Source organism: Triticum urartu, chromosome 2A, assembly GCF_056163025.1.
Source record: "Triticum urartu cultivar PI428250 chromosome 2A, HENAU_Tu73, whole genome shotgun sequence".
Lineage (NCBI taxonomy): Eukaryota > Viridiplantae > Streptophyta > Magnoliopsida > Poales > Poaceae > Triticum > Triticum urartu.
In genome coordinates, this window is record NC_141874.1 from 140,791,142 (window position 1) to 140,803,438 (window position 12,297).

Below are 12,297 nucleotides of genomic sequence, written 5' to 3' on the forward strand. Positions count from 1 at the left end.
GACCTGCAGGCCCGGTATGCTTCTGCTGCTTCTGGTTTCCAGCAAAGGTGCGTCCCTTTTTTTCAAGCATTGCATATAAGTCCCTTTTTTTCAAGCATTGCATATAAGTCCCTTTTTTTCAAGCATTGCATATAAGTCCCTTTTTTTCAAGCATTGCATATAAGTCCCTTTTTTTCAAGCATGGCTGACGGTAAACCAACAGGAATTATTTTCCTGGCGGTTTTTCCTGTCGGCCATGCCCAGGAAAAACTTAGATCCGTCAGGTTTAGAAATCAGCTTATTGTGATGGTTCCCGTCAGGAAAAAGACACCAGGAAAACAATATTTCATTTATTGCGATTAACCATGCATTTAATCAGTATAATTTCTGGTAAATAGATACTAAGAAAATTGTCCATATCATATATCAATGGCAACCAAGCATCCAAAAAAACAATCTATAGATGTCACATAAAGTTGAGTCCATATATAGACTTGACCAAGAGTTGCATACAACAGTGCTACATACATACTGGCCACCACCACTCTAATTATCATATCCATCACAGTGCACAAAACACTGCAGTGATATCAAACTACATGGATAGAAAGCCTCCTAGGTTAATGAGGACATCACTTTAGAAAAGTGAATGCAACAAAAGGATAAGCTGCTAAGTTTGGCCCGGAGCATATGGTACTACTACACACATATCCAGAATACCATAAAGACCATTAATCATCAATTGCCATGCAAGTGACTAGTGAGATCCTCCTCAGGAGACACCATCAGGATTGAAGCCACAATTGTTATCGGTACCACCAATGTTCTCCTCATCATTGCCGCTGTCATTGTTGCAATGGTCGACATCATGGTCGATAGGGCCATCCTCTGAACTAACATGAGATGAATCCGTGTTTACCTACAAAGTCATACACAACATTAATGAGAACAGGCACATAAGAACACATGATTTGAAGCTATTTCAGTAATCTCCAACCATTTTATAACAGGTTTATGAAGCTATCAGGTCTTGCTTCCAAAGTAACCAGATTTGCAATATTACAATTAATTCCAATAGTAGCAAGGTGCACTTAGTTCTGTTTACATCTCTGCCTTCTGTTGTGCTCCAGGTTTCATAAATCATTATCTAAAATTCGTAAGATCTCATAATCACATACACCAACAAACATAGTAAGATATACAAGGTGTACTATCAGCAGAAAAGAAACATGGCTGAGCTTGCTGAAAAACGACTAAATTAAAAGGATAACTTACCGCAAAAGAATTACAAATTCCTAACCATGATATAAAAAGGAAAAACAAATCTGCAACTTACTTAGCACGCTGATACATGTTCATACAAAAGAAACAACTAGAAATACTTCTAGCTTGAACCAACAAGACAAGCTCTAGCTAATCAGAACTTCAAGAAAGGAAGCTATAAATGATAGTCACATCAAACTTGCCTAAGTACCAAAGGGACGAGCAAAAGGTTACAGTAGAATATTGTGTGGACAGCTATGTTTTTAAGGCGGTAAAGCGTCATAAGGCGGAGGAGGGCCGCTCTGACGCCTAAGCGCCAAGGCGAGGCGGTAAGGCGAGGCAAGGCGACGCCTTAAACATTGCAGGAAAAGAGTCATCAATAGGTCTGCACATATTAATACTAGAAAAAGAGCAATGGCTGAGAGATGGGCCACTACTTATGCACCTCCCAGTGGCCCAAAAGCCCATCTAGTGGCCATATACACCCCGTGACCTAATTCCACTATCTCCTTCCCTTCTTTCCCACCACAGCCGCCACGAAGCCACACCCTTCTGGTCCTCCCTCCCTCCTCCAGTCCCCTCTCCTCTTCATGGCCCCACCCTTCTCCCTCACAGCAGCAAGCCCCAGGAGCTCCCAGTCCTCCCTCCTCTTCATGGTGCCGGGAGACAGCGGGGCCGTCATCTCCAAGCCCCAGGAGCAGCCAGAACTAGGGCAGCCACAGCCGTACACTTCATGTCTGTCTAAGGCGGGGTAGACGCCTTGCCATCCTGGGGCGCCTTGACGCTTAGGCGACGCTTAGGCGACGCCTTAAAAACATAGGTGGACAGATGCAAGGTTCCTAGGCAATTCGCAAGCAAGAGGTTTTACTAGCAATAAGTTTCAGAAGTAGGCATTGAACAAGAAGTAAAGTTTCACTAGCAATCAGAGAATCAGCAAGCATAGGATGTACAAGCTAACACAAAAAAGGGGAAAGAGATGAAACATACAAGGCGCTTTTGTGCTTTCTGGCTACTGATTGCACCATTATTGCCACTTTCGTCGAGGTCTTTCATACCAGATTTCATCACAGCATATGTGTTTATTATGGTGGCCTTCTCAGCACTGACGGAGCTAGGCAGGATCTTCAGGGGGGGCCAAACAGAAATACTACATGTTTGGGGGGGCCAAAGTGTATACTTTTTCTAATCCAAGCATCCCTTAAAAAATTTCCTTCCTATTCTTTGTCAAGGCTGGGGGGGGCCATGGCCCCTGTAAGCTACAACGTAGCTCCGCCACTGCTTCTCAGGTCCAAAGTATATTCCTACAAGTGCAAACAGATAGTTATAAGTGAAAGCATGTTGCAGCCACTAAAGATAAATTGTAGTGAGATCCTCAAAAAGCATCTGCCAAGAATGCATTTTATCATGGATTATACAGCAAAGTATATTTATTTGAATTTCGCATGGATTATAGTAAAGCATATTTATCATTACCATGAACATTTGGTACTTTGGGATATGATACCATTACCAATTGAGTTACCATCAGCTTTGCAATGGAATCTAGTGTAGTGAAGTGAGGCGGTCATCCTGCATGATTATGTCTGGATATTAGATCCGATGTGCCAATAGTATATACAAATAACTCCTGACTGTAAACATAATAGGATTAACATAGAACAGGACATTAAACTGTAATTCAATCATGAAGTCATGATCAAATGCACATACCCAACATTGAGAAAATATCCAGACCTCATCACCAGTGAACCGAGAAAAATTGCCTGCTATTCATTGATGCAATAGGAGAAAGAACACAGAAAAAGCAAGTGACCAAGCTACATGTTGTTGCATAAGCCTGGGTCAAATACAATACACTATCAAGCCAATATAAACACTAGCACTGACATTTGTATGCGAGAAATCAGTTCAGAAAGCATGTACCTTTCTTTTCTTCACTTGGATCTTAAGGTTTCTCTCACTATGGAGAAGCTGTACGGTAGAGAAGAGGTGCAGAGTTCCGAGCGACCAAGAGAGTTTCTTAATTCTCAGAGAGTTCCTGAAAGCACATAGTAAGTAACGGAACAAATTATATGGAGAAGAACATTTTCCAGTTTTTCAATGACATCAACAAATGGAAGTGCTAATAGCACACCTAAAAGTAGCTCCTAAAATTTTCTAGATAGGAGAAAGAAGAAAGCTCTTTATTGAAAATGAAAACTGAATAAATCAACACACTACAAACAAATGCAAATGGCGCTTATTTGTCACTCATATGGCAAAATCTTTCGGTCGCTTAGCCAAGAAAAAAGAAAATCGAGATCCTGTTGTCCCGAGACCATTATTCTTATACATAATTTGTATGAACAACTTCAGAATCTTTTTTTTTTTTTGCGTGGGTGAACAACTCAAGATCCTAGTTGAGACTTACCACGGTCTTGGAGAAAAGGAGGAGGAGGTCACATCGGAAGAGGAGGCGGCGGCGGCTTGCTGGATTTGCGACCAGAGACTCCCCAGATCTGCAGTAGGAAGCACGAGGCGCCGGCAACGCGTAGCGGACGACCCTATTAGAGTGCGGTGGAGGGTGTGAGCCGAGGGAGGTGGGATGCGGCGGCGGACGCTAGTGAAGGCAGAACGGCGGTAGAGGATGTCAGGACGGGACACGGGAGACGGATGGGCGTGGCGGACGCATGTGGACGAGATGAGATACGGGCGGTAGTGGAGGTCGGAGGCGGGCGGCGCTAGAACGAGTTATTTGTGGAGGAGAAGCATGGAAGTACCTACAGTAAAATAGGTTATTCTCGTGAGGGTCAAATTTTGCCCGCCAGGAATATTCGAATTCCTGTGGGGAGCTTCGGGCCTCACGGGAAAATTAAGCCACTCACAGCAAAAAGTCAAGTTTCTGGTAGTAAGGCCATGGTGGCGCATGCTGATTGATGGTGTGTGTGGGAGGGAGGGCTTCGAAACGTCTGAGGGTGGGGTGAGAGTCGGGAGAAATCCGTGTGAGGTTCGACACCGACGCGGGGACGTGTTCGGGCGCCATCATCCCTTCTTAAAGGGCGTCGGTTTTTACACCCACCCAACTCCCTCGGCGTATCGGGGGAAACCCCCGGACTTGCCCGGGCAGCAACAATGTCGCTATCGCTTCCCCTTCTGAGGGTGTTGCTTGTTTCGCAGCGGTTCAAAGCACTGGGAGCATGGTGAGACAACTTCGGCGGGCGCAGCGGTTGCGTGTCTTTTTCATCTTGTTGATCCGCCGTTTTGTCGACGTTGTTTCCTTTCCCGCGTGTGGAGGCAGCCGCCATTGGCCGCCGCCGGGATGCGTCGCGCGTCGGGGTTGCCGCGCCAGGGCCGGGAGATGAGGAGCTGCAACCCCGCCTTTGTGCCTGTCGTGGCGCCGCCTTAATTTATTCGGAGGCCGATAGTCGTGGTCGCGCTAGGAGCATCATCGGGCCGAGGGCTGCCGCGTGACGCAGTGGCCACGCCATCGCCTCGCCGTGTGCATGCATTGTGTGGCGCCTCCGTGTGGGCCGGGGAACAGCGCCACGGTGGAGGACGCAGCGACGGATTACGAATTTGTCATCAAGCATCTGGTCAAGATCCGCACCGTAGGAGTCTCAGATAGCACCGACTACCCCAAGTTTGATCTCGTCCTCCTTAGCACGGGCTCCGACGGACATGTGGACTCATTGTTCCCTAACCACGAAGCCATGGAGCTGAAGGACGACTGGGTCACCTACATCACAGACTCCCCGTAGCCTCCACCCGAGAGAATCACCTTCACCCTCCCTGTAACAAACTCGACATCAAACATAGCGATCCAAGCGACGGGCGTCGGCAAGGCAAACGGCGTGCATCTGGCCGTGCCTGACAGCAGCGACGGTCCAGACGCCCCCGTGCCCCTGCCTGCCAGGACGGTCCAGCCAACGCACGAGAAGCCGGTGTGATTTTTGCACAAGGCGGCTGCCTCATCACTCGAGGCGCTGTCTGACGATGCCTACGAGCAACAACATCGTGAGTACTAGTAGCTAACTGAGAACAAAGCGGAGATTCCTTTGCTGTGAAAAATGAAGGCGTGTAGGTACTTAGGTGGGTGGATCATATGATGGGAGAAGGTTTGCTTGGTTCGACGCCTTTAGTCCTCTCCGTGATAGTCCGACGCATGGTTCGTTCCATGAAATCGGAAGGGCCGTCAGTTTTGGCGGACGACGTAGATGGTTTTGTTCGGCATTGATGTTTATGCGCGAGTCGTGGCCTCGGAGACGAGAACATTGAGACCTGAATTGTGGCCAGTTTTTATGGTATTGTGAACTCTATTCTATCTGGCAAATATTAGATTCTTCTGCAGGCATGTTTTTCTTTGTATGTGGCCGATCCCTTTGCGTTGTTTGGAGCACCACCTAGAACCAGGGCTATAGATTCGTCTGGTTTTACTTGATGTGGGTTCTGTGTTTTTCTGCCGTGACATTTCTCGTGATTTCTTGTGTTTGTCAGATGGAATTTGGTTCCATGTATTTTTGGTGAATTGCTGCCCAAAAAGGTTATGAAAATTCTTGAAATAGGTGGTTGTACAAGCATGTGCATTGCCACTATCCGCATAGCTTTTTTTTGCCATTTTGCATACTTGTCCCATGTTAGCCTGATTGAGATAATACAGATAAAAAAGTAACATCTGCATGTTGATTGGTTGTCTGCATACTCTTAAACACTTGGATGCAGCTATTTTTGTAGCCCGCCACTTGTTCATCGCATGCTTCCCATAAACTGTAAACCCTCGGAACACCACATACCACTTGTCCTAATATGGCAGAAGAGCAAACAATTCAAGCAGAACTTGTTGTGCTGTATGATCATGCATGCTTACTTATATTTCATGTCTAGTGTGCTCCATTGCTTGCTGCTTGAATTGTTTGCTCTTCTGCCATATTAGGACAAGTGGTATGTGGTGTTACGAGGGAGAGTTCCGAGGGTTTACAGTTTATGGGAAGCATGCGATGGACAAGTGGCGGGCTACAAAAATAGCTGCATCAAAGTGTTTAAGAGTATGGAGGCAACCAATCAACATGTCGATGTTGGTTTTTTGCCTGTATTATCTCAACCAGGCTGACATGGGACAAGTGTGCAAAGTGGCCAAAAAACGGTGCGGATAATGGCAATGCACATGCTTGTACAGCCACCTATTTCAAGAATGAAATTTCAGAACCTTTTGGGCAGCAATTCAGCAAAATTACGTCGAACCAAATTCCATCTCGCAAACACAAGAAATCACAAGAAATATCAGGGAAGAAAAACACTGAACCCACATCGGGTAAAAACCGGACGAATCTATAGCTCTGGGTTCCAGGCAACGCTTCAAACAACAGACAAGGATCAGCTACGCGCAAGAAAACACATGCCGGCAAAATAATCTGATCTTAGCTAGACAGAACGGAGTTCACAACACCATAAAAAACTGGCCACAATTCATGTCTTAATGTTCTCAACTCTGAGGCCACAACGCCCGCATAAACATCAACGCCGCACAACAAAACCATCTCCGTCGTCTGCCAAGACCGACGGCGCTTCCGGTTTCCCGGAACGAACCACCCGTCGGACCAACACGAAGAGGACTAAAGGCGTTGAACCAAGCAAACATTGTTCCATCATACGATCCACCCACCTAAGTACTTACACAACTTCATTTTACACAGCAAAGGAATCTACGCTTTGCTCTCACTAAGCTAGCACTCACGACGCTGCTGCTGGTAGGCGTCGTCGGACAGCGCCTCGAGCGATGAGGCGGCCTCCTTGTCCAGGAACCACACCAGCTTCCCGTCCGTTGGCTGGACCATCCTGGCCGGCAGGGATGCAGGGGCGTCTGGGCCGTCGCCGCCGTCAGAGACGGCCGAATGCACCGCGTTCGCCTTGTCGACGCCCATCGCTAGGATCGCGATGTTTGACGCCGAGTTTATCACAGGGAGAGTGAAGGTGATTCTCTCGGGCGGAGGCTGCGGGGAGTCCGTGATGTAGGTCACCCAGTCGTCCTTCACCTCCAGGGCTTGGTGGCTAGGGAACAATGACGCCACGTGGCCGTCAGAGCCCATGCTGAGGAGGATGAGATCGAACTTGGGGCAGTCGGTGCTCTCCGAGACCCCTACAGTGCGGATCTTCACCAGCTGCCTGATGACAAATTCGTAGTCCGTCGCCGCGTCCTCCACCGTGGCGCTGTCGTTTATGGAGTAGACATGGCCACTCATAATAGGTACCTAGAAAAAATTTAGACACAACAGATGGTTAACTTGGTGAAAACAAGCGATTTTTTCTCGTTGGTGCAGGATAATAATAAACCAAATAAAGTGAAATCATGGAATCTACTCATGTAACATGAAATGGCAAGGGCAGTGGCATGCAGGGGAAAATGGTATCCAGACTTTGCCTTAAAACAAACTCCTTCAACTACATAAATCATGTGGTTGGTGCAACTTAAGACAGGTGTGCCAGAGGCAATCATCATGTTTCAATCAAGAGTACTCATTTGGATAAGCTCCTTAGTCCGACAATAAAGACTGGAGAAGATAGGGAAGGGTGTGGTTGGTGGTGGGGGTTGCAGGAGTAGTTGGAAGTTGGAACTACTGAAGTAGCTGTTAGGAAGTCTTAATCTGGTTCCCATGGTTGCCAAATGACACCGAACAATCTGAACATAGCAGACTAACAGGAAATGGTAAAGCAAAATGGCCTACCTGACTCACAAGCTACCAGAACAACCACCAGTATCTAATATGCAGAATCTACAGAAAGGTGATATTCTTAACTTACATAATAATAATATTTGCATATTTGTGTCTTTCACCATGTTAAAATACCAGTACGAAAGCACAACGAACAGTATTCAGGCAAGTAAAATGTACTATATGCCAAATGAGAAAAAAGACATGAGACTGCAATACAACTCTGAGCCAAGGCGCGTTATATTTTCCAACTCTAAACCTGGTCTTTCTTTCAACTTTTTTTAATTGTAACAGAGAACATGAAATATTTGATTATTAATATATTATTGTAGCCCATCGGAAGGTCCTTACTACTGAATTCTTCTTGTGAACACTTACACTTTTGACTACTCAAATTAACTGTCAAAAGTCCAACAAGTTGGACATTTATCAAGCACCAGATACTCAGAACATTCGGCGAACAATAATAGTACGAAGTCACAGGTCCATCGTACAATCAATTGGATTGACAGGCAGGATAACCTACTAACAGTGGACACCAATAATGATATATCTACAGTGTAACAATTTCAAATATACCCACTTCAGCTCTTTTCCCTCATAGCTGATACACAAATTGTAACCTAACACCATATGCAGTACAGAAAATGAAAATGAAAAGGAAAACCCTGAATGACCCAACTGGGAACTGCTATTGGCTATTTGACTTGATATACTGAAGAAAAGTACTATGTATGATGGACCTCATGCAAGGTATAAATATCATCTCATAAGCACAACGTAAAATGAAACTCAGGCAACAAACATCCAGAAACTAATATATGCTCTAGGTTATACAGCAAAATTTCTCCTAAAGTCCACATACCTTTGATAGAAATCCTTCTTTTGTTAACTTATAGTTACTGTCTGCATGGTTCTTTGCTACAGCACGTTCGTCAGACCAGAATATGTACCATTTAGACCAATCCAGGGTCTTGATGTATGGCGCTTCACAAAGTTTGCTTTTCATAAATTAAAAAAAAACTTCAGATGCAATAATCCGAACTGAATGAAATTTCTTGCGCAGAAACAAATATAGCATATTAGCTAACAAAGAATAGGAAAATTCATTACCTCAAAAAACTGACAAGGGACCCTCCAGATAGGGCAATAGCGAAGTATCCCCTTTCTTTAACAGAGATTTCTGAAACTTGGGAGATATACTCAGCTAGATCTGTTAATATCTCATCTGAACTCTCAAAAATCCTTATTTCACTGTTCAGTTTTGGCTCATATGAGGCAGCAATTTCCCTCTCCATTGTTTGCTTCAGCCTAGAACTCTAACGAGTTATTACTACACCAAATAATCCTGCACAAAAAGCATCAATATATTATCAACAAGGAGGTCCAGCAGAAGTGATCCAACTCGTGCACAGAACATCAGAATTTAAGAAAACTGCAACATAGTGACATAATCTAGCTTTCAGCAAGGCACCAAAATCTTGAAAAGCAAAATAAAATCTATCCTGCAAAATATCATGTACAGAACATCAGAACTTAAGAAAACTTCAAAGTTCAATCATGGAAACAGTTCTTAAGTTCCTAATAGTTTCATGTTGAAAAACAGAGACAATCTCTAACAGCTTCAGCCAGAAAGGTGCCAAAATGGTGAACAGAGGCACGTGATCAATCCTATACAATATCATCACCTAATCCCATACACCCTGTTATCCTATATAGTGCATATCACCATCATAGCAGCGCTTTCCTTATTAACTGGGATGTCACAATTGACAATTGGCAGTGAAAGATAACCTCCATCAACCAATATTAAAACATGCATTAGCAAGGCTATTTTGTCACTTTTATGTTAACTGACTATAGAATTAGAAATATCACGCATAACCTCAAATGTCTAAAATAACCCTGCAGTAGAATATTACAACATGGGGCTACCTTCTAGAACACAGAAGAGTGACAATCGAGGAAACTGGAAAAGCAAGTAGATAACATGTTCATTTTTTAATATGGCATCCTTCTACAAGCTATGTTTGGACTTTCAGATAGCATAACAGGACAAATTGCCAACTTGCAGGGGAAATGGTTAGAGAACTACTACTGTGTTTGTAGAGCTTGACCAGAAGGAAATAGTTTTAAAGAAAAGAGTTTGCACACAACATCAAAACACCTAAAAAAAAGGAACATAAACGCCTTTCACGTCAACCTGAGGAAGCATAGATTTGCTGTATAATATGATGTGACAGAAAATCCAGTTGAATTTGCTAATACGCATGACATGATAGATCTACCATTGCTTTAAATCATTCTACTTTGGCATTCCCGGTAAATTTTGCAAGAAGGGATTTCCACCATTGCGCGTTAATAGCTGGAACTCGCTCTCAACCCACGGTTGAGTAAAACATACTGCTGCACATGAACATCAGGCCAAAACGCCAAATCCAAAATTGAGATGCAAATGATCTCTTGTGAACTAATAATACACGTGGCCCAAGGTTCCCAAACTAACTACCAAAACTGAACTTCCAACGATATTAATCTGAAATAAGAAAAGGCATAGCAGCATGAGTAATCTCAGCATTACACACAAGAGTATCACACAGTCAGTAACATTCGTCTAGAGAACATAAATACTGGAGTACCTCCGTTCCGAGTTATAAGATGTTTTGGATATTTCAATATGGACTACCTACGGACTAAAATGAGTGAACAAACACAGGTAAAACGCGTCTATATACACCCGATCCAGAAAAAAAAAGTTAGAACACCTAATAGTTCCAAACGAGGAAGCAGGTCATTAAAAGAAAACACGCTGGCTTCTACTGGCGCTAAGCTTAACCCAACTCTGTAAACAGCATTGGGGAAGAAGAACTAGCAAGGGAAGCTGCAGCTGCAAGGTTTAGCGGACACCATCCGAGCCGAGACCAGCTCAAAGATTCCAAAGCATTCTTGCTGTGGAGTGGCAACAAAAGCACACCAGTGAAAGAAAAGAGAAGAAAAAGGCAGGAACGCTGCAGTGAAACCCGCTCTGGATGCCAGACTGACAAAAGGCGCCGCTTCCTTTGGCCCGTTCCGCCCTTATCCCGCTGGGAAAAAGAAACCCAGAAGGAACTCGGATGACGCCACGCCATTGCCCGTCAGATGGAAGGAAGCGGCCAGATCAAGAACTGATCCCCCACCCACCCGTAATTCAACAGTTCGTCTCCAAATCGAGCTTCCGGCTCCACAACTGCACTGCACCCCGTCTAAAACCCCGCTGCGGCGGAGCGGACCAATCGGCCCTTGTTTTTACGAGCGGCGACGTTCTAAGGGCTGCTCGAGAATTTCGAGCCACGATCCGTTCGAGAAGAGCAGGGAGAATTGCGGTCCATGGCCGCTGCCTGGCACTGCTCCGAGCCATCTCCGCCGGAAATCAAGAACCAGCCCAACACCGAGGAGAAGGAGGAGGAGGAGGAGGAGGAGGAGGAGGAACCCTAGTAGCGCCCGGATCCGAAGGACTCACCAGCGCTGCGCATTTGCTTGGCCCCGCTCCTCTCTTCCTGCTGCTGCTGCTGCTCTCTTCTCGTCCTCCCACCCAAAGCCGCAGCGAAACAGAGGAGGGGTATAAAAGGAGAGGGCGGGGCGAACCTACTGTACGCGCATACGCATGGAACAGACGGAGAAGATGGCCTCTTTTTTCCTCTCTTTCTCTCTCGGCGCATATAAAATTACTACTACTCCCTCCGTATCCGTAAAGAAATACAAGAGCGTCTAGATCACTGAAATATCAGACGAGAGGAAGGGGCCGACGACGTCCGCGTCAGGGAGGGGAGAGGGATATAAACCTTCGCTCTGATCTGAATTCTCTGCGGTCGTGCTTCCCCTCCGGCGCCTCCCTCCCTCCTCTCTCTTCTTGCCTTTGCTTCTGCTCCTCCGCTCTGCTCTGCTCTGTGGCGCCTCCGCTCTACGAGTGGCTTTATCACACTCTGCTGTTTGTTGGCATGGATGCTTCCATTAAATTTTAGTTGGGTCCATCTGTCGAGCCGCAGGGCACGTGCGGCTGCCCTCATCCTTATCTCCCCCACTCGCCTGTCGTCTACCTCGGCGCGCCGATTACCGCCCAAAACCCATTACTTCCTCTAAACGTATACTCCTTCTCGTCCGTCCATAAACATAAGTTTTTTTAGAGATTTTATTAATATGAGCTACACACGGATGTATGTAGAGGTAGCTTAGAGTATGATTCACTTGTTTTATTCGTATGTAGTTCCATCCAAAATCCGATACTTTCTCTAGACGTGTACCCCATCCATCCGTTTCTAAATATAAACTTTTTTAATTTTTTTTTAATATAAGCCACATGCGAATGTATATAGACGTAGTTTAGAGTATG

The 12,297-nt window shown here is 45.3% G+C and overlaps 2 protein-coding genes and 1 pseudogene across 7 annotated transcripts; 1 reads left to right on the forward strand and 2 right to left on the reverse strand.

The window, feature by feature from the left end:
- Positions 1 to 445: 445 nt before the first annotated feature.
- LOC125536248 (uncharacterized) lies at positions 446 to 3,960 on the reverse strand. Of its 5 annotated transcripts, none has more exons than XM_087543469.1 (7): positions 3,653 to 3,960; positions 3,166 to 3,280; positions 2,953 to 3,059; positions 2,753 to 2,811; positions 2,521 to 2,543; positions 2,230 to 2,334; positions 446 to 898 (listed from the first exon to the last, which is right to left on the reverse strand). In XM_087543469.1, exons 3-7 carry the CDS (start codon positions 2,979 to 2,981, stop codon positions 752 to 754), a joined length of 363 nt encoding a protein of 120 aa, XP_087399595.1. In that variant the 5' UTR covers positions 2,982 to 3,059; positions 3,166 to 3,280; positions 3,653 to 3,960; the 3' UTR covers positions 446 to 751. The 5 variants fall into 5 exon arrangements, with proteins under 5 accessions (XP_087399595.1, XP_087399594.1, XP_087399597.1 ...); XM_087543468.1 differs by having other exon boundaries at positions 2,953 to 3,079; positions 3,653 to 3,959; XM_087543471.1 differs by having other exon boundaries at positions 2,716 to 2,811; positions 2,953 to 3,079; positions 3,653 to 3,956.
- Positions 3,961 to 4,228: 268 nt separating this feature from the next.
- On the forward strand, positions 4,229 to 6,145 carry LOC125536246 (putative 6-phosphogluconolactonase 2 pseudogene; annotated as a pseudogene).
- Positions 6,146 to 6,666: 521 nt separating this feature from the next.
- Positions 6,667 to 11,922, reverse strand: LOC125536250 (putative 6-phosphogluconolactonase 2). 2 transcript variants are annotated; one of them, XM_048699441.2, is made up of 4 exons: positions 11,750 to 11,922; positions 9,042 to 9,276; positions 8,794 to 8,929; positions 6,667 to 7,466 (listed from the first exon to the last, which is right to left on the reverse strand). In XM_048699441.2, the coding sequence occupies exons 2-4, from the start codon at positions 9,224 to 9,226 to the stop codon at positions 6,942 to 6,944; spliced, it is 846 nt and encodes a 281-aa protein (XP_048555398.1). In that variant the 5' UTR covers positions 9,227 to 9,276; positions 11,750 to 11,922; the 3' UTR covers positions 6,667 to 6,941. The 2 variants fall into 2 exon arrangements, with proteins under 2 accessions (XP_048555398.1, XP_048555397.1); XM_048699440.2 differs by lacking the exon at positions 11,750 to 11,922 and adding an exon at positions 11,428 to 11,676.
- Positions 11,923 to 12,297: the final 375 nt, after the last annotated feature.

Coding starts and splice junctions, on each gene's coding strand:
- LOC125536248 (XM_087543469.1), bottom strand. CDS start 2,981: ATGAGGTCTGGATATTTTCTCAATGTTGG. Junction 2,812..2,952: donor GGATATTTTCTCAATGTTGG/GTATGTGCATTT, acceptor ATAATCATGCAG/GATGACCGCCTCACTTCACT. Junction 2,335..2,520: donor TATACTTTGGACCTGAGAAG/CAGTGGCGGAGC, acceptor AGTGCTGAGAAG/GCCACCATAATAAACACATA.
- LOC125536250 (XM_048699441.2), bottom strand. CDS start 9,226: ATGGAGAGGGAAATTGCTGCCTCATATGAGCCAAAACTGAACAGTGAA. Junction 8,930..9,041: donor TCCCTTGTCAGTTTTTTGAG/GTAATGAATTTT, acceptor ATTTATGAAAAG/CAAACTTTGTGAAGCGCCAT. Junction 7,467..8,793: donor AAGAAGGATTTCTATCAAAG/GTATGTGGACTT, acceptor AATTTTTTCTAG/GTACCTATTATGAGTGGCCA.